Source organism: Hypomesus transpacificus, chromosome 5 (assembly GCF_021917145.1).
Source record: "Hypomesus transpacificus isolate Combined female chromosome 5, fHypTra1, whole genome shotgun sequence".
NCBI lineage: Eukaryota > Metazoa > Chordata > Actinopteri > Osmeriformes > Osmeridae > Hypomesus > Hypomesus transpacificus.
The window spans coordinates 1,787,195-1,806,915 of record NC_061064.1 but is presented as its reverse complement, the minus strand read 5'-3'; the positions used below and the strand labels follow the sequence as shown (position 1 = coordinate 1,806,915).

At 43.1% G+C, this 19,721-nt stretch overlaps 4 protein-coding genes across 5 annotated transcripts; 2 read left to right on the top strand and 2 right to left on the bottom strand.

Annotated features, from left to right (window-relative positions):
• Window positions 1-157: 157 nt before the first annotated feature.
• On the bottom strand, window positions 158-2,081 carry asb12a (ankyrin repeat and SOCS box-containing 12a). Its single transcript, XM_047020758.1, has 3 exons — window positions 1,977-2,081; window positions 676-1,447; window positions 158-544 (listed from the first exon to the last, which is right to left on the bottom strand). The coding sequence occupies exons 2-3, from the start codon at window positions 1,439-1,441 to the stop codon at window positions 387-389; spliced, it is 924 nt and encodes a 307-aa protein (XP_046876714.1). The 5' UTR covers window positions 1,442-1,447; window positions 1,977-2,081; the 3' UTR covers window positions 158-386.
• Window positions 2,082-2,623: 542 nt separating this feature from the next.
• Window positions 2,624-7,770, bottom strand: mtmr8 (myotubularin related protein 8). Its single transcript, XM_047020755.1, has 14 exons — window positions 7,608-7,770; window positions 7,144-7,266; window positions 6,764-6,926; window positions 6,413-6,570; window positions 6,094-6,222; window positions 5,664-5,798; window positions 5,430-5,562; window positions 5,194-5,303; window positions 4,740-4,865; window positions 4,590-4,639; window positions 3,945-4,145; window positions 3,723-3,851; window positions 3,481-3,607; window positions 2,624-3,214 (listed from the first exon to the last, which is right to left on the bottom strand). The coding sequence occupies exons 1-14, from the start codon at window positions 7,629-7,631 to the stop codon at window positions 2,945-2,947; spliced, it is 1,878 nt and encodes a 625-aa protein (XP_046876711.1). The 5' UTR covers window positions 7,632-7,770; the 3' UTR covers window positions 2,624-2,944.
• A 1,419-nt stretch (window positions 7,771-9,189) lies between these two features.
• shisa2a (shisa family member 2a) lies at window positions 9,190-10,485 on the top strand. Its single transcript, XM_047020759.1, has 2 exons — window positions 9,190-9,602; window positions 9,751-10,485. Exons 1-2 carry the CDS (start codon window positions 9,320-9,322, stop codon window positions 10,281-10,283), a joined length of 816 nt encoding a protein of 271 aa, XP_046876715.1. The 5' UTR covers window positions 9,190-9,319; the 3' UTR covers window positions 10,284-10,485.
• Window positions 10,486-11,697: 1,212 nt separating this feature from the next.
• On the top strand, window positions 11,698-18,872 carry zc3h12b (zinc finger CCCH-type containing 12B). Of its 2 annotated transcripts, XM_047020001.1 has the most exons (7): window positions 11,698-12,097; window positions 13,960-14,753; window positions 14,917-15,056; window positions 15,334-15,568; window positions 15,673-15,779; window positions 15,874-17,287; window positions 17,414-18,872. In XM_047020001.1, the coding sequence occupies exons 1-7, from the start codon at window positions 11,903-11,905 to the stop codon at window positions 17,424-17,426; spliced, it is 2,898 nt and encodes a 965-aa protein (XP_046875957.1). In that variant the 5' UTR covers window positions 11,698-11,902; the 3' UTR covers window positions 17,427-18,872. The 2 variants fall into 2 exon arrangements, with proteins under 2 accessions (XP_046875957.1, XP_046875956.1); XM_047020000.1 differs by having other exon boundaries at window positions 15,874-18,872.
• The last annotated feature ends 849 nt before the right edge of the window (window positions 18,873-19,721 follow it).

Here is a 19,721-nt window from a genome sequence, read left to right as displayed (position 1 = left end):
CGGGGAATATTTTTCATTTGACGTGTTCACATTTGGACAACGAGAATCTAATCGTACAGTTTTGATTCCATATAGTTGATAAATCCCGACTGTGTGTAGAGAGATAATTCACAATCAGTAACTGCCATTGTCATCTCAAGATATAACAAATCTGGAGTTTAGGTTAACATATTTATGACATTTTATTGACTTTTATGCCTTCAATAACAGTGACATTGCAGCACACATTTGAGAAAAAAATAGGTAAAAAGTCATAATTAACACGTTTCATAATTATACAAAGAAAAAAGATGAACTCATCACGCTCAAACAACTTCAACCAAAGCCATTTTAATGTTTCACGCAGTTGGTATAGTTTGTTTTATCACCATTGGTTCTTGATGTGATCAGAGTTGTAGCGTGGTTGTTGGTGTGGATTTGTATTGCAAGAAGTTAATCAGTCTAGGTGGCATTTCCAGATTATCAATGGAATGGATTCTGTTTATCTTCATGAGGTGTCCCCGGATTGCAAGTCGGCACTGAGAGAGGAGGGATTTGGGACATCCTTAAAATGAGAAAAACACAGAAAATTAAGACACATAACAAGGGTCTGGAGAAAAAGCCTAAGGAACTAAATAAATTATATATCTATATTGGTTGATTTTATTGATAGGAAGAACTGCAGCATGACTTCACCTCTTTCCTGCAGAAGCAGCTCCACTGCTTCGTTCTGCTTTGTGGATTTCTCTATTATGAGCGTGGGGAGGTACACGTTTGCACCAAAGTCAATCAACAGCTGGATGTATTCAACCCCACAACCATGCCTGAGGCACATTTCAAGCACTGTTTTAGGCTGCTTGATTTTGCTGAGCAGCTTAGTGTCCGTGCAGTTGTAATTCGGATCCGCCCCATAGAGAAGTAAGACTTTAAAACAATCCAGGTGTCCATACACTGCTGACAGATAGAGAGGCCCACTAGATACGCTAGCGCTTGAGGTCCACAGCAAGACTTTAGATCTGGAGTTGACCTCTGCACCGTGTTTAAGTAGCTGTTTGAGGATCTCAACATCCCCTTCTCTGGCTGCTGTAAGGACAGGCGAGCAGTTGTTGTACAAGCTGCCGTTTGGGTTAGCCCCGGCTCTGAGGAGTGCTAAAACACAGTTCAAGTATTTCCCACAGACAGCAGTGAAGAGAGGAGTCTGGGCTTTCACGTCTAGGCAGTCCACTTCGGCGCCGTGGGACAGCAGCACCTGTAGACACCCGAGATGACCCCGGGATGCAGCCATACGTAATGGTGTGCCTGGAATTCCCCAGCCACTTCTACAGTTAATGAACTTCTTGTATTGTTCTTGTGAGAGTAGCTCATCAAGGTATCTGTCATCGTTGTTTGACACTGCTTGATTGAGCAGCTGGCTTTCACCGCTACAGGCGCCTTCGTCTGCAACAACTGCCAAATGGTGCATAGGAATCTAAATCGAAACGGAATAGATTGACGAACAAAGTTATTCTGAGAACTTGACATGATTAAATAATGTGAGCTAAAGTAGATACATTAACTAGAATCTTCCAACGTCATCCAATCACTTCCTGAAACACTATACGATGCTGCTAGATAGCTTATTGCAAGCCTAGCTTTCACAGTCCATAGTCTGCAACTGTTTGCAAAAATTGTGACTGGGAACTCGTAACGAAAGATGGACTTTGGGTGTAGTATACTCGCGAACGTGCACAGGAAATGGACACGTTTTGCCATACATTTTGAGTGGTTTGGCAAGCTAACGGCTAAGACTAGCTAGCTAAAGCTAATGTCATCTGAAAAGCTGGGCTGTGTTGTTGACATACACGGCAGCCTCGCCAGCCTGAACCTGCACTAGTCAAGATACCAGGTTACATTGCTAGAAAGTATTACTAAACTATTACGTACTAAAATCTAACCAAGTATTTATCTACAACAAACTGCAATGTAATTAATAATATAGCAAACAATCTTTAGCCTACCTGCGAAGATCAACTGTGCGATTACGTCAGTGTATACTGGTAAACGCATGCGCAACTGTCATGATTAGGTAAAAAAAAAAAAAAAAAAACAGCCATAGAAAGTTTGTAGTAAATCGGGCAGACCCTTTTTTTCATTTATTTGAAAATCAAAAAATACATTCGAAATGGCAGCAGTTCATACATGAACTAGGCTACAGCGGCAAACAAACTGAATACAAAGTGGTTGTTCAGCTGATCTTTGACCTATAGTCATGGATCATTACAATAGATTGAAATCAATAAGATTGAATATGACAACGGATAACCTGAAGTACATGAATACTAGAACTAACATCAAACCAGTGCATCTACAACTGATTTATAAAAAGATAGTTATTATATAGAATGTACGTAGAATAGAAATGTACTTTGTAAAAGAATCTTAGCTGCACTTGTGGTAGCGCTCATATGTAAAAATACAATGTGTCTGGCTGTGCTACATTTTCTTAGTAAACAAAATGTTGTTCCCTTTCGCATGTACATTTTATGATACGTAGAATTTGTAGAAAAGTGCTCAAAAAGTACAGTTGCGTCTAATAATGGCTCATAACATATAGCCCAAGAGCAGTGAAATGTCATACAACAAGTGTACAAAAATCTTTTCATGTTAATAAAACTTTTTTTTTTTAAGGAATACAACATTTAAGTCATCATTTGCTGAGTTGACAGTTTCACCCTGTTTTGGACACTGGTATTCAAGCACTCTCAGATCAAGGGGGTTGGTCAACTAAAGCAGTATAATTTCCCTATGCATTCTTCCCTTGTTTTCATATCCTATATTCGTCCCTTTGTTTTTGCTGATTCACAGGATTCCAAGCCTTTGTTCAGAAAAAAGTGGCCCGGTGATAAAAAAAATGCAATAATTTGATACAATCAGTGCAGAGTGGAGGTCAGTATGAATAATTTTCAATTGAATAAAAAGAAAAAACCTATGACATCTCCTTGGATTCTCCATCTGGATTTTCCATCACATCACTTCCATCCTTGGCATCCGTATCACGGACGATCCCTTTGTGTCCCTCAGCTCTAGCAGTCTGTAACTGCAGTTCAGCCTCTTCAGCACCATTCATCGCTGGTTCCATCTGTGTGGTTGTGTTGCTAGTGGGTTCTGGAGATGGAAGACTCTCTTCTTCTGGTGACGCTGGGCACAGGATCTTTCTGTTCTGATCTGGCAAAACCCCATCAATGACTGCCAACTGCTTCAATGAAAAACAAAAGTGGAAAATTCAATATGCCTTCCTTGAGATCTATCCTAACTCCCAAATAAACTGCAGCCAAACTAAGTACTTTGGTATGCAGATACAGGCTCTTACAAGTGCTAGTGCATGCCAAGAATATTTTACATGGACAGACTTAAACATAAAAATACAAGATTTTTTGGGGGCCTTACGATTTGTTCAAATAACTAAGGCATTTGCCATTTTAAGAAAACATTTTGACTTCACAACAACTTGTACCAACTTACTCTCTGGAGATCAGTCATTTTCTTCTCCTCTTCGACCTTCTTCTGAGTGATGTACAGCAGGTGGTTCAGTATAGATTGCTTTGGTTGCATGCCCTTATCAAAATGATTATACATGGAACACCAGAACCTGCAAACTCAAAATATTGAGCAACAAGTACACAAAAAAACGGAAAAAAACCTTCTGGACTGTAGTGATATATCGGATTGAGGGAAAGTTTGAGCAGTGACACAAAAAAGCTCACTTGAAATTCAGCGGCAGAGTGTTTGGCTTCAGAACATCTCTGCTTAAGGAGAATTTGTGCAGAGGGTTCCGGAACTGCTGACTGTTATCCAGAAGGAAAGGCCAAACAGAGAAGGTCCTCTCCTGTAGTCTGAAAATGTAAACAAATACAGATTACAGGACAGAGACGTTCAAGTTACCAGGCTGCTTTAAGGAGACATTGTTTAAAAACAGGCCTACATACCTTATCTCCTTTCGTTCTCTCTGGCAGTTACCTATGAAGTTCCCAAACTGGCACGTGTACACGTTGTTGTGGATTTCAAGAAGGTATTTCTCGTTGTACTCAAAGGAACAAGGAAACTGCTCCATCAGGTGCCAGAGGCATTCAATAAACTGTGTGAATACAGGAGACACCTCCTTGGGATCTCCTTCCACGTGTCCACACCTGCCATGAAGAACAAAACATCATGATCCTCATCTTCAACACCATCATATGGATATCATAGGGAGTCAGATGGCTGAGCGGTGAGGGAGTCGGGCTAGTAATCGGAAGGTTGTCGGATCAATTCCCCGCTGTGCAAAATGACGTTGTGTCCTTGGGCAAGGCACTTCACCCTACTTGCCTCGGGGGGAATGTCCCTGTACTTACTGTAAGTCGCTCTGGATAAGAGCGTCTGCTAAATGTAATGTAAATCATATTAACATAGCCCTATTCACAATGCTATTTTAATGTAACACCATGCATAATGGGAAAGACAGCCAGCACTGCCAAATCAGTTCCCTGCAGCTCACATATTTAGAGACAGATGTATATTATTTAAAGTTATACATCCATCTCCCAAATTATTAGTATTCTAGGGGTCTCCTAGAATGAAGTTGGTCTAAATACCTTTGTGTGAATTTATGACCCATGGATATCCATTCCTTTTCGATCAGGACCTTAAATAAAAACAACAGAAAAATGACTGTGGCCTATTCTTAGATGGGACACAACCGGTCTTATAAAAACAAGTGTGGCGTGAAATGACAGTTATCTCACCATGAGTCCCTTGATTGTCCTGTAGTAAGGGTCTAGGAGGATGCTAGCCAGCGAGCAGACCTGGGCAGTGCGGTCCCAGCCGTCAGAGCAGTGAACCAGAACACTAGCCTTCTCCTCAGACACAGCCTTGACAGAAAACATGGGAACTCTCTCTTCAGCTAAGCACACACATGCTATACATTAAGACATGTAGTCATTTAGCAGACGCTCTTGTCTAGAGCGACTTACAGTAAGTACAGGGACATTCCCCCCGAGGCAAGTAGGGTGAAGTGCCTTGCCCAAGGACAAAACGTCATTTGGCACAGCCAGGAATCGAACCAGCAACCTTCTGATTACTAGCCCGATTCCCTTACCCCTCAGCCACCTGACTCCCTACACATGGAGTTGTACCTTTTTACTATTCTTATTCTAATTCTGAATTTCCCTCATGATGTAACTTAAAAATGTGAAACACCTTCGCCAGAAACACTCCAGCATCCATTACAGCCTTGATGTGTCGCAGCCATCCAGAGTTCTCCAGGCCTGTCAAGTAGTCACTCATAGTAGGAGTCTTCATGGTGCACACTGGAAATAAGGAGTGGAGTTACAAACCACAAACATTAAAATTGTCAATATTGCCAACATGCTTACATATTTATATTTATAGGACATGATTCATTTTTGTCTGAGTGAGAACAATATGGCACTAACCTTCCACAAGCTTCTGCAAACTATTTCTCATCACATGGATGTTTTCAATACCCACAAACTGGAAACGGATGTTGGAGTAATTATCTTCATTTTCATAGCCTTTTCCAGCAGCTCTGTTGGCCATGGCATTCAACTGCGTATTAAAAAAAGAAAACCATTCGGGTTAGACTGAAATGCATCACTAAGCCTGGTCTAAGTACAGAGGAAGTGGGCCAATAAGCATATATCTCTTACCTTGGGCCTGGTATCCACTACATACATGAAGGTAGAGTTGGGATTGGCCCTGCTAATAGCTTGAAGCATCTGTTCGTCTTCCAAACTTCGTGTGTTGTATCCAGACAGAGGCTGACTGCAACGGCAAACAGCAGCCTGGTCAGAGAAGGACAGAAGAAGGGAGTCAGGTGGCTGAGCGGTGAGAGAGTCGGGCTAGTAATCAGAAGGTTGCCGGATCGATTCCCCGCCGTGCCAAATTACGTTGTGTCCTTGGGCAAGGCACTTCACCTTACTTGCCTCGGGGGGAATGTCCCTGTACTTACTGTAAGTCGCTCTGGATAAGAGCGTCTGCTAAATGACTAAATGTAAATGTAAGAATTACTGTCTCAAAACATCTCAACATGATTTCAATAATAATCATCACTGTAACCCAAAACACAGCTGGGCTTACGTTGGTGTCCTTGTGGAAATAGGACAGAGTAGGGATACGTCCTCTGCTTCTGAATTTAGCGCTTCCTACGACAACATCTTTACTGGCAGATTTAGGAATTCCAAGTTCTGAAGGATACGTGCTGCAAATCTGAACAAAGTGAAATCATTCTTCAGTGTAAAACAAGTACACACATGTCATATCTTGCACAAATATTATTGAGTAATTGTGCCAATAGGTAGGCTTTATTTTAATATACCGTTAAATAGCACATAATTGTACTGGTGAAGAGCACACATCTAACTAATAGAAAAAGTGATTGACACCAAGTCTGACTGACCTCATAGTTTTTATTGAGATCAGTCACTTCCCAAAACTCATTGGGTAATCCCATTCTCTTGTAATCCATGGCCATGTTTATTTGACTCCAGCCACTGGCTCTTTCCTCTTCCTGTTGTTTTGGATTGTAAAGAAAAGCGTAGAGCTCTTCTAATTTCTCTGTGAAGAGTAACACACATCATGTATCCAAGTAACTCTACATCACCACACAGTTTTGCAAACTTTACATCTCACAAGCATAAGTCAAGCTCTAACACGTCACTTCAGGTAAATGTCTGTTCAATAAATAAGTTTACAGTCTACATAAATAAAGTATTTTTAAAAGATTTTACTGGAGCAGAGGCAACAGTACCTGGTTGGGCAAGTCTGACCAGGGACTGATAAACATTCTGGCAATCCTGCTCGCTGGGAATCAGAAAGTGAAGAACGAGGAAGTTTTTGCAGTGAATGAGAAGGGGACACCCTGTCGCAGTAAGATGGAGTTTCTCTACAGTTGCTATGACATGGTGAATGTTCTGTTGGAAGAGATTAAATAAGCACAAAAACTCTTAATGCACTAACATCTTGCTATCTTTCTAAGTCAATACCAATCCAGTTCTCGGCCTCAAGTTAAGTCCTTGTGTAGATGCCTTCAACATTCTGCATTCAATGACTTAACATTTGATCAGAAATTCAGTAAACACCATGATTAGAGGAAGGGGAGAGAATAAGATGCAGGCCCAAATATCCTACCCATGTTTCTTTGCGAGTGTTGGAAGATGTGTCAACAAAGATAAGATGAGTTGCTGTCAGGTACAGTGTTCCCACAAGTGGCTTCTTGGCAGCGTGCCTGTCCAACAGTTTCACTTGTTCCACCTGGCAAGACATGACGGCACAAATAAGTCAAAAAGTCAATAAATCACAACATATGAACTGCACACTGCTTCAAAACAGCATATGTCAATGTAGTTTGATGAAGGCATCATCCACTGTGCACAGTATTGGTGTTGGTTTGACATGTTGGTGTCTTACAAACAGATTGCAATGCACAATACTTAATTAACACAAATAACCACACCAATAACTTAGTGGCATACGGGTATATACATTTGCATTCGTGACAGACTAGACAAGACGCCTGAGTAGCTTGTAGTAACTTGCTAGGGAAATTAGCCGCGCCCCCCAGCTGCCTGTGGTATTTTTCCTCGAAAACTTACTTTTGGTGTGAAAATATATTCCATCGTTAGATACTGTCTACTTTCTGAGACAGAAGAATCATCGGTTCAAACGGCAACTTTTTACACCACTTTCTGTTGCCATTTCCCTAGGAAACGAATATGCACATTGGGCAATTTTGTCTTCCTTCCTACTTACCGAGTTGCCAGGTATTTTATCAGGTTAACCCCCTATAAAGGTGTTTAACGCACAGATATGACGTACAGTCTTATTGTTACACTTCAAATTTGTGAAACTTTATAAATAATTCACCTGAATTGTGTACCGTGACCAATTAATACCCTCCTCCTGTACTTGTACAGAGTACTTGTAGAGTCTTTGGAAGTATTTCCTCAAACCTGGCAACCACTATCCTGTCTGCAAGGTCAACCAGCAATCCATTACACAGTAACTTTAAAGGCTAAATGACTACCAGCACTTTTTTGCCATTGCGGATTGGCATCCATGTGCCTGCTTGTGCCCCTCTCTCTATACAATTTCTATAGTTTGCAAATAATGCGGATAGTCAACTGTCCAGCTGACAATTAAATCTATAAATTTTTGGCTCACATCTGCGTCGTGTTGAAAATGTGTTAACGCTATCGTAAAGACATACAGACACTATATAGCCTGGTTCATTAAAGAAGACTAGGCCCTACATCTTAAAAACTGACTTTGGGTGCGAAGTTTTTGGCTAGCCTATCCTGATTTGCCTAATTACTTGGGAGGACCCCCACTGGTCCTCTAATTGTCATGCGAAAGACCCTTTTATTTACCATCCCATTTAGAATCTGATAACAGTGAAAATGTAATTGCTCAGTAAAGAGCCATTTAAAATTGTTGTAGGACATGTCCATCTGTAAACACAGACCGAACGATAAGAGAAGGATTATATCAATTTATTTACAGGTAGTACCAATTTCAGTGATAGCAAGTGTTTATTTCATTTGTATTTAAAAACTAATTTTCCTGGTATATTCTATAGGCTATGATTCAGAATATCAGTTTGTCCTGCATTCAGTTGGTCACTATTGATCATAATTACCTCCACCTCAGCAGAAGGAATAGCCTGGGCATGTCATCATGTCATTAACATAGATTAGGCACAGCACAAAGAGAGTAAACTGCCATTGTCTGAGGAGCCTTACATTAGCATTCAACAAACAATACCAGACAGGGCCGCATCTGTCATGTTAATTGGATGGTTGCTATAGTTCAAATTTTTTTTCGTATTAACTCTCTTTTCTGTAGCACTTCCCCATTTCAAATAGGCTACATGTATTTGTTCTTAAAAATATCCACACCCAGGTAACTTTATCCTTAAATAATGTGAACAAATCAGTGCATTTTAAGTTTCCACTCAATTCATTTAGTCAACTCATAACATCTTCACGTTTTAATACATAAAAAGCCTAGTAGATTGAAGTGGTCGATGTTAAGTTTGACTGGAAGTTTCTATATACATTTAAGTGAGTGTGTAAAGTAAAGTTAAATGCATGGAAATCCTCAGTGTGGACCATTGATGTAACAAAGGCGTCGTTGCCTAGTCAGTGGCCCCTGTCCACACCCCTCCCACCCCTGACCACTGTGGGAATAAAAGGCCACCGTCACAGTTTGCTTGAGTTACTTGAGAGAGAAACAATTCATCTCATTACTTCGGGGAGATAAGCTATCGGATCACAATTTGGACTGTGAGTCCACAAAAGCTGACAACATGCGTATTTTAGTTGCTCTGTGCTTTTTTGCTTTCATGCACGGATTTGCGGACAGTTCTGGGGAGTATTGTCACGAATGGGCAGATTCGTATAACTTTTGGCACAGCGGTTTCCAGTGCCCGGAGAAATACGACGGTCCAGACGCAAAGTACTGCTGTGGTACTTGTGCGCTTCGTTACTGTTGCACCGCAGCTGAGGCGAGATTGGACCAGAGCTCTTGTGTGCAAGAAACCGTTTTGGATCGAGGAAATCACGAAAAAAACAAAGAAATTGCGCCTAAAGGTATGGATCGTGTTTTGCTTCTTTTTCGTTTTTTAAACAGGGTAAATCCTTACTACCCTGTAGGGTTTACTGTGAGGCTAAGGTTTCATTTGTGAAAGTTTGATATATTTAATCTCACTAATCTTGTTTCTTTCTTTTTCTCTTTCAGTGCCCACTTATCTACCATTTTTGATAGTTGTGAGCACATTCTTATCCTTTGTGCTAATTGGCACCATTGTGTCCATATGTTGTTGCCATTGTCTGAAGCCCAAAGGACAGGATCATCAGAATGTTTCAGCGCCCGTCCAGACTGGCCTGTTGGACGCTGCCAGAATGTCCCCTGAGAGCATGACTCCATCTCGCGAGTCCAGCTCAAGTTCCACCTCAACTGTTAGATCAACCACGTTACCAAGAGAACCAAATACATTCACACTTGGCTCCGAGGTCAACATGAGCATGTATGCGCCTTTGAGTAACGGATATCCAGTCTCAGGATCCCAGTCCAATCATTACCTACATCACGCACAGCCGCCTGGACCTTTTTATCAGCCCTACATGAACTATGGAATCCCTCCGGAACATCCGATGCCAATGGCGCAAAACTTTGTTGATAATCGACCAGTGTACGGACCGTCGCTAGTCCGTCCCATTCCTCAGACACATATGCACACAGAAAAGTTATATACTGGCGTAACAATATGAAACAAATACCCTGACACTTGAGACGTTCACCAGGACAAGAAGAAACAAACAGCAACACAACATGTTTGGTGTGCTTGCTCTGAAAGCATTTTAAAATGCTACATATCTGTACATTGTGTGTACTGACATATTTTAAAAAAATGTTTATGATATAAGATGAAAAATAGTTTGAACATGTTGTCTTCAACACAAGGTAGTTAGAGAATCCAAAGTCCATCTAGGCTTATTAAATGATTCAATCCGATTCAAGGCCAATTGTCTTTCAAATGTATTGTGCTGCAAACAAGCTATCCTGGCTGGGAAATCTGGATTCAAAGACTTTTGTGATGTAATGGGAGGTTTTCTAAAAGGAGCATTACTGGTGTGAGACAAGGAGTCCGACCGCAGGTGAAGACAATGGAAGGGAGTGTTTAATAAAACAGGTAAAGAGGATTGTGGTAATCCTGGGATGGGGGTTGGGGGGATAATGACATATACATGCACAGCTGGGATCAGCAAGTTAAGTGACTCAGGTAAACAAACTGCTTTAATTTCTGTTTACTTCATTAGGGGCACATACACATTTTATTTGCAGAGTCGAAGCATGTTAGCCATCCTTGTAGGCCAGAAAACTGGAAAGAGATCAACACGCAATATGTCAGCTAGACATTTGGTTTATAGAACTCAACACATTGTGTGAGAACTGTGAGAAGACTGAAAATGGCTGTAGGCTACTTAGTAGATTTTTTTGGTATCGTATCAGTACTTTCCTATTAATTTTTCTGACAACTTTATACTTTCACTCATTATTTTTTTACACCACTTTAGTTTTAATCAGTATTTGGTGACATGATCCTTTTTCCTTCCTCTCCTTTCACTGTGTGGAAAAACGTTTCCCCAAAAAAGTTTCGGAAGTTTGAAAAATATTTTCTTTAACATTTTTTATTTTTCAACCTTTCAACTAAAAAAATCTACATTTAGAAACGTTTTTTTCTAAACGTAAAAAATATTTTTTACACTGTATTTTTTTGAAATACCCCCCTCACCCCTTTACAAACCACCCACTTAAAGCCTTAAACAGAAGAAAATGCTAACACAAAGGCTTATAGTAAACGTTGCCATTCCTATGTTTGGGCTGGAGTCTCTTGTGGGGTTGTTAAAAAGATTCAGATGGCTTCAGATCATTTACTGAAGAATGCTGATGAATTTAGATCAGATTGTGTTCCGATAATCTCTCTATATATAACAGCAGGGCAAGAGACATATTATATGCCTAAAACTACATGACTGATACAATAAATTCAAGTGTTGAGCCGTCCGCTGGATAGATAGGATCTAGACATTATACGCTTCCCCCCACCCCTCTTCCCACGTTCACTGCCAGTGGTCTGCGACAGAGGGCGTCCTACTTGTTGCTAAGAAACCGACTGTGGGAGGCAGTCAGAGATGATGAAGGGAGGGGATAGTGAAGGATATCGCTAGCTAGCTAGCTGTTGTTTGTTTATTGTAATTTACGAAACAGATCAAGTACCAACGTAAATGTCATATTTCTCTTCGGCATTTAGCTTTCTTGACCAGTCATCAGGGACGAACAACTTGCGCGTGTCCTGTAATCGTGGGTAGTTAATTCACTTAAATAAATGGTTTTGGAGCTCACAGTGCCCGCTAGTGCAGGCCCCTTGCTTTACCGCTCCGTTTCGTACATTGAGCGAGTTTTCCGGGTGAGGGTTAACCACAGATCCGCTGTGTCAAGCTGCAACGGCGCAACTGCTAGCACCAGCAGCATAGTTATCTCTGTCGAAGAGGGTGAAGAAGATGACTGCACCAAGGCAAAGGTAACGTTAACGACGTTGACAGCTTTGTTGCCCAGCTAAGTAACGAGCTACAACCCGAATGGAAAGTCTACTGTAGCTGCTAATTCTGAATAAAGCTAAATAGCTACCTAGCATTTTGGTCTACTGCAGCTAGGCTAGTTATTAGTATTTGTACGCTACTGTAGTGTGCTTAAGCTAACCAGCTAACCTGTTTGATTTACTCAGCTTCCCACTGTGTTGTTGACAATCTCATACTGGCACAATATTGTAACTTGTAATAAACTTAGGCAATTACATGTGACTTAGCTTGCTAGATACTGTTGTGACCATTACCTAGCTATCCTGGTTTGTGGTACACTTAATATTTGCTATTAGGCTAGCACTACTAGAGCTTAAACGAGCCGGCTAATTACTACTGTTGCTCTAGCTTGCTATAATGTTAATTGGTCAACATGTTTCAATCATGTTTTACTTGGCTATTTCACAGCCTTTGAAAGTTTCCAAAACCAGGTGTTGCTTCCACTTCCTGGCACGTAATAGTTGAATCCAGCTGAACAAAAGGATGTCTTAAAACATAAAAAAACAAACGTTGCTATGTTCGTGTCAATCCAAGTTGTCTAGCTCAGAGCTCAAGTTGTTACCTAGCAATCAGGGTGTGCGTTTGTGTGCACTTGGGAGACCACAGCTAGCAGTATATGGGGAGCACTTTCCAGCCCCGATGTTGTGTGGTTACATCGAGGGGCCTCCATTTGGTCTATCTACGCTTACAAGGCTTTCAAACAAGACTGAGACGGTTATACTTGTTGCTATGAAACAGAGCTGTAAAGCGCGTGCAATGTGCAGTGCTCGAGTCGCTTGGCCTGGCTGTGTGTGCGTCTGTTTCGGCGTATGATGTGGAGGCGGTGAGGGGAAGGACGGGGTTTCTCGACGGCTGCAGCTGCTGCTTCAAGCTCCTCTGTTCAACATAGCTGTTCAGGCGATTTTCAACACGTCATTACTTTAGGTTCTAGGCCACGAGACAATGTCCGAGTTTAGATACTGAAGGGCAACATTCTTTACGAGTGATGTTCAATTATCTTATATTTGGCAGATCAACCATATAGGACCTCACCAAATTTGTGTTTAAAAGGTCAGGCAGAAAATGCGACTGATTCTTGCATAGTCAGAGCATGCTCATGTGTCGTGATCATCATTCCTCTCTCTTCTACACTGGTGGAAACCGTACAGGCCTGCTTAAATATATAACTGTTATTTTGTTGACATTTCAAACGCTGGATTACAGACTGTATGCGTGTTGAACATGTCATGTATGATTTGAATGTTCGTTTAGTCTGCGTTGTGCTTTCTTGGCTGGTCAGGGAAAGACTGGTTGTGTTTTGTGTTAGTCGTGACTGCTGAAAACCAGTTAGCTGATGACAGGAATCTGTTGCTAGGCAACGTGTATGTCATGGGCTGAGACTGTTCAAGCTACAATGGTAGTATTTTACTATCTGGAAGACCAGAGGGAAAGTCATGAGCTTGCTATGGTTTATAGATACAAAGCTCTCAGATGAGCTTCCATGCTACTACAGATATATAACATCAATCTATTTAGGATTTCTTGAGAATACTTCCAACCGTATTTATCTTAACAGTAACATGGGGGATGTTGTGACCAAATGCTGGTGTAGGGTCCTATTCATTTGACATTACGTTTTCAATTAAATGAATGAAGATTGTAATTGCTGATAATGTGCTGATGAGATAATTATATATATATTTTTAAGAAAGAAAGAAACTGTTGTCATACCAGCAAGTGACAGGTTAAAGCTTCAGAATATATATATATATTTATATAAAAGAAAACACTATGTAATTAACAGTGACCTTGCAATCTCTTCTAGGATTACATAGTATCGCTGACCTCACCAGCTCACAGGAAGAGGGAACATTTAACACTGACTTTACATAAACAGCTTCAGCTGCTCAAGTCAACCATCGAGTATGAGTCTCAGGCCGTAGTGGAGGCGAAGGAGCATGTGGTGGAGATCTCAGGCGGGGAGGCTAACGTGATGACAGCATGGTCCATGGTGGAGAGGCTCAAAATGGAGACGTGCCCTTGCAGGGAGGAGACCATGGGGTTGAGGGAAGCCCAGCATGCTAGCGGCGAGTCCGAGGAGGGTAGCAGCTCTGAGAGCGAGTCAGAACTGCAGTTGCAGGTGAGCGGGGGCATCTGCTGCAGGAGGAGGGAACCGTTTGTCACCAACAAGCCCCACCGCCAGCTCTGTCGCTCCCCCTGCCTGGACCGACCCAGCTTCTCCCAAAGCAGCACCCTGCCGGACCCCCGAACGGAGGAGGCCAAGGCGGGGGCGGTCTTCAGGCCCGCCAGCGACCGGGAGTACCAAACCAAGATGGAGTTTGCCTTGAAGCTGGGATACTCCGGGGATCAGGTGGAGACCGTCCTGAACAAGCTGGGTGCGGCCGCCCTCATAAACGATGTCCTGGCTGAGCTGGTTAGACTGGGGAACAAGGAGGAGCCAGAGAGCCAGGCCGGCGGCGGCACGGCCTCTTCCATGTCTCGGGGGGGCGCGGGCCCCAAGGTGGCCGTCAGCCCTGAGGCCTCCCTGGAGGACGAGTCGGTGGACACCTACGACAACCTCCGACCCATCGTCATAGACGGCTCCAACGTGGCGATGAGGTAGGCAGCGTTGACGCGCGCGACACCTTCACACGCCTAAAATCACAGTGTCTCATGTAGAATGTTCTGAGACGTTCGTCTGTAATGGGTTACCATTGTATAACAGACTTTTTTTTATTTTATTTTTTTGATATACACAATCTGGGTTTGTTTTGTTTTGTAGCCATGGAAACAAAGAGGTTTTCTCCTGCCTTGGCATCCAGTTGGCTGTGGAATGGTTTCTGGAGAAGGGACACAAAGACATCACAGTGTTTGTCCCTGCTTGGAGGAAAGAGCAGTCGAGACCTGATGCCCCCATAACAGGTATGAAGACTGCCTTCTCTTAGTGACACAGACGACTGCTTCCTAACCCGCTCAAAACAACTCGGCTGTAATGCCCTTCTTTTAATTGCACTTACGCCAGCAACAGTTACGTTACCCGAGAGTACATTTAGAACAGCAATAAAAGGGATTTAATGTTGGGCAGTAAAGTTAAAGTGCTGTACTGCATTACAAATATGGATCATCAAATTGTGACCAGATTTTGTGAATATATTCATGCACCAAAAACATCAGCTTCTCTTGAATGAATCTTTTCCAGATCAAGACATTTTGCGAAAGCTGGAGAAAGAGAAGATTCTGGTTTTCACTCCATCAAGGCGTGTCCAGGGAAGAAGAGTGGTGTGCTACGACGATCGCTTCATAGTGAAGCTGGCTTGTGACTCTGATGGCATTATTGTGTCAAATGATAACTACAGGGACTTGCAGAACGAGAAGCCAGAGTGGAAGAAATTTATAGAGGAGCGGTTGTTAATGTACTCGTTTGTCAACGACAAGTAAGTCCGTGGTAGCAGTCACAGCGACTTGCGTTACTGGTGAAATGACCCACTTAATTATCTCAATAAATCTTTCTTTCTTTTCACTTTCTTTCCTTGTTTAGATTCATGCCTCCTGATGATCCGTTGGGAAGACACGGCCCCAGTTTAGAGAATTTCCTCCGCAAACGGCCTGTTGTCCCGGAGCACAAAAAGCAACCTTGTCCATACGGTAGGTCACCTTGAAAACAGATGGACCGTTATCTTATTAACAACCAACTCTCCTAGCGTCTGTGTGCTAATGTCCCCACCGTGTCTTTACACAGGGAAAAAGTGCACCTATGGCCACAAATGTAAGTACTACCACCCAGAGCGAGCCAGCCAACCACAGAGATCGGTGGCAGATGAACTGCGAGCGTTTGCCAAGCTGTCTGCCGTTAAGACAATGAGCGAAGGGGCGCTGGCCAAGTGTGGCACCGGCCCAGCGACCAGCAAAGGGGACTGTGGCTCTGAGGCCAAACGCGTGGCCCCCAAGCGCCAGTCTGACCCCAGCATCCGATCAGTGGCCTGTGAACCAGATGACAGACTTTCTGCCGCTCGGAAGCCGGAGGCCAATTCTGTGCCTTCTCTTGTGTCGGCACTCAGCGTGCCCACCATGCAGCCCACCAAGAGCCACGCGGCCGGTGCCTTGAACACGAGATCTGCCAGCAGCCCCGTGCCGGGATCGCTCCAGTTCACCCACAGCTCCCTGGAGCACATGTCCAGCGTGCAGTACCCTCCCATCCTCGTCACCAACAGCCACGGCGCCTCCGTCACTTACAGCGAACAGTTCCCCAAGTACGACTCAGTGAGCGACCACGGCTACTATTCGATGCTGAGTGATTTTTCAAACATGAGCATGAGCAGCATGCACAACGTGGACAGCTTCTGTAGCATGGAGCACGAGCACGGGGTGTACCAGAGGCCCCCGGGCCACCGCGCAGAGTCCTGCCTCAGCCACTCCACCAGCGACTCCTTCTCCTCCTACGGAGACCTGTACATGAGCTCCGTGGACAGCAGCCTGGACGACAGCGTGAAGGGCCAGCAGCAGTGTCCCGCTCAGAGCCGCCTCCAGGCCTTCTCCCACGGCTTCCATCACGACGCCCTGACCAGGGTGCAGAGCTACGGCCCCGAGGAGCCCAAGCAGGGCCCCCGCAAGCAGTCCATATCCCACCTGGCTCCCCACATCCAGCACCCTGTGGTTGGAGCCAGGTCGAGCTGTCCTGGGGACTACCCCCTACCTCAGAACACGCTCCCCTCCTCGTCCTCGCAGCCAGGACGCTCTCTGGGCATGACTCGCATGGACAGCATCTCCGACTCCAGGCTGTATGAGAGCAACCCCATGAGGCAGAGGAGGCCCCCCCTGTGCCGCGAGCAGCACGCCAGCTGGGACCCTCTGCCATGCGGAGAGTCTTACGGGTACCACTCGTTCCCCCTCAGCAACAGCCTGATGCAGCCCTGCTGCGAGAAAGTCATGGTCCGCAGCATGCCTGACAAGATGGAGCAGATCTGGCGGTCGCCGTGGGAGAACCCGTTGCCGCACGATCACCAGGAGCGCCACATCATCCCGGAGCATCAGTACCAAACGTACCGCAACCTCTGCAACATCTTTCCCGCTTACGTGGTTCACTCCGTCATGGAGAAGAACCCTCACCTGACTGACCCCCAGCAGCTGGCGGCCGTCATCGTCACCAAGCTGAGGTCGTGCCACTGAGGTCGTGCCACTGAGGTCGTGCCACTGAGGTCGTGCCACTGAGGTCGTGCCACTGAGGTCGTGCCACTGAGGTCGTGCCACTGAGGTCGTGCCACTGAGGTCGTGCCACTGAGGTCGTGCCACTGAGGTGCTTTGTTCTCGCTTGCGTTCGATCCTCGTTTCGGTTGTGTTGGATCGTCTGTAGTAGAACTCGACAAGTAAGGGAATAGATTGTGTTTTCTTTTTTTTATCAATAGACCCAATTTCAAGGTTAGGCGGTTATCACAAATTCCAAGCGAAAACTGGCAAATATTCTGCTGATATTTCGTGTAGAGCATGGTGTGTTAAAGTACAGAAAGGGACCATTTCACTATGTGTAAGTAGTTCATTTTCTGTATGTCGACACTTTTGTAAGTATCCCATGGCTTAGTTGGGTGTTTTGTGTGATGGTTGGTGGGGTGAGAAAGAAGAGAAAGAAGGAGGGGAGCGAAGAATACCTCAGCAGGAGCTTTAATGGCCTTATATCTAACGACCTCACTGCTTCAGTCAATCATAACGGGTTTCAATGAATCTTGATGTGGTTGAGGTATAATTTACTTTAAAAAATGTAAAGCATTGTAAGTATTTAGAATTATATATATTTTTTTCCTCAATCTCACTTTGCAAAGCTACTATTTTGGTAGGATTTGTAAGTGCACATTGTGAGCCAAATCTAAAAACATTTGACTTAACACGTGTGCACACATCTATTGTATATATAACATAAAACAGCCATTTCAAAGACGTCAAAGCTGCTGAATAATGCCAAAAAAAGAGGATTGACTTTTTGTCAGACAGTGTATTGCATAGAGATTGAAATGGAATGTCAGTGCTTTGGGAATTTGTTGTATTGTATAGCTTACTGACTGTGCTGATTAGCTATCTAATGCAACTGTGTTACTTTGATGTGATGTTAATAAACTTTGTGTATGTGTGCATGTATATTTAAATATACATACACATATATACACAGAAAATATATATAATATATATAATATATATATATATATCCTTGTGTTGACTTGCACCTTGAGACCTGGCACATTACTTAATGGAGCACAGGACTGTGGCAGTGCGTGAAATGTGACTTATTTATTATTACTTAAGAGTTGAGGTCTCATCGGCAAAATGCTTTAAGAAAGCATAAGTTTCCTTATTAATGCTGAGAGAAATCCAATGTAAATGAACACGTGTAAAGAATATATAACATTTGAATGTGATTTTGCCCCAAGAAATTTCGGGCTTTGTTGATTTTGTTTTTTCATGAAATAAAGAGGCGGCCATGTTGGGCCTCTTAAGTCTTCATGAGAAGGTGAGACTAACCTAAATGTTTCTTCCTGTGAAACACTCAGAATGCCAAGCTGCCGTTAGGGTTGTTTCTGGCTTTTGGCTTACAGTTTGTGTGCCAACATCTCCCTTCCTTCCCTTGAGTTTGAAAGGCTTCATAATGTTGAATCATGATATATTTTAGTAATGCAGATGAACAATATGAAGCCGCAAGAACGAAGCTAAACAGAACCCATGTTCTGGACACCCCTTTCCTTCCCCCCCCCCCCCCCCCCCTTTTAAGCGCCGCAAACGACTAAGCCACAAATGTCTAGAAACGACCTTTGTTTGTTGATACAAATTGTATCTATTTCTTGATTGTAAAATATATTTATGAAATGTATAGTATCATCATAAGGTTATATTCAAAGAAAAAAAAATACAATGCCATAATGTTGGTGACACTGTGTGTCGCTGGGAGTAGCCCGTCGTTATTTACTGTTTCTTACGGGGCACAGTAGTTTACTGACAGGGGCATTTACGTGCTACACTCAAGTACACAGATAGTCTGTGTGCAGCTGTAGGCCTGGTGTCTCCTCTGTGCATGTGCGAGGGAGAGGTGATGTTTAAATGAAAAGTCACAGTGCGTTTATTCAAGTTGTTGCATTGTACATGATGCTGTGTTGTAAACCATGCAGCTTGGTGAATAAGTATCAGTGCAGATCCTACTGCCTAACCCAGGCCTCTGTCCCCTGTGATCTCTGCATTACAACAGTACTATATGTTAGTCATCGTATTTTGCTTGAAAGCACATATGCCTAAATTGAGGTTGCTAGGACAATTGTTATAACAAGGGGTTAATCATGCGGTGATATGATGCTATTCTAACAACAGAAAATAAAATCAAATGTAAGTTTGTAAGTATTTATTCAGCACAGAGTTTGCTCTGCAGTTATATTTCTGATTGCACATTTTGTATCTATGAACATTTATTTTGAGTAGCTCCCTGATTGGGACTGCATCATTTTGAAGTGAGTGTTTTCCATTGTGTTTAAACTGGAAACAATATTACTCACTCTGTTGGTTTGAGAATTTATAATGTATTTTCTGGAGCAGTTTTGTGGTGGATGATTTCAG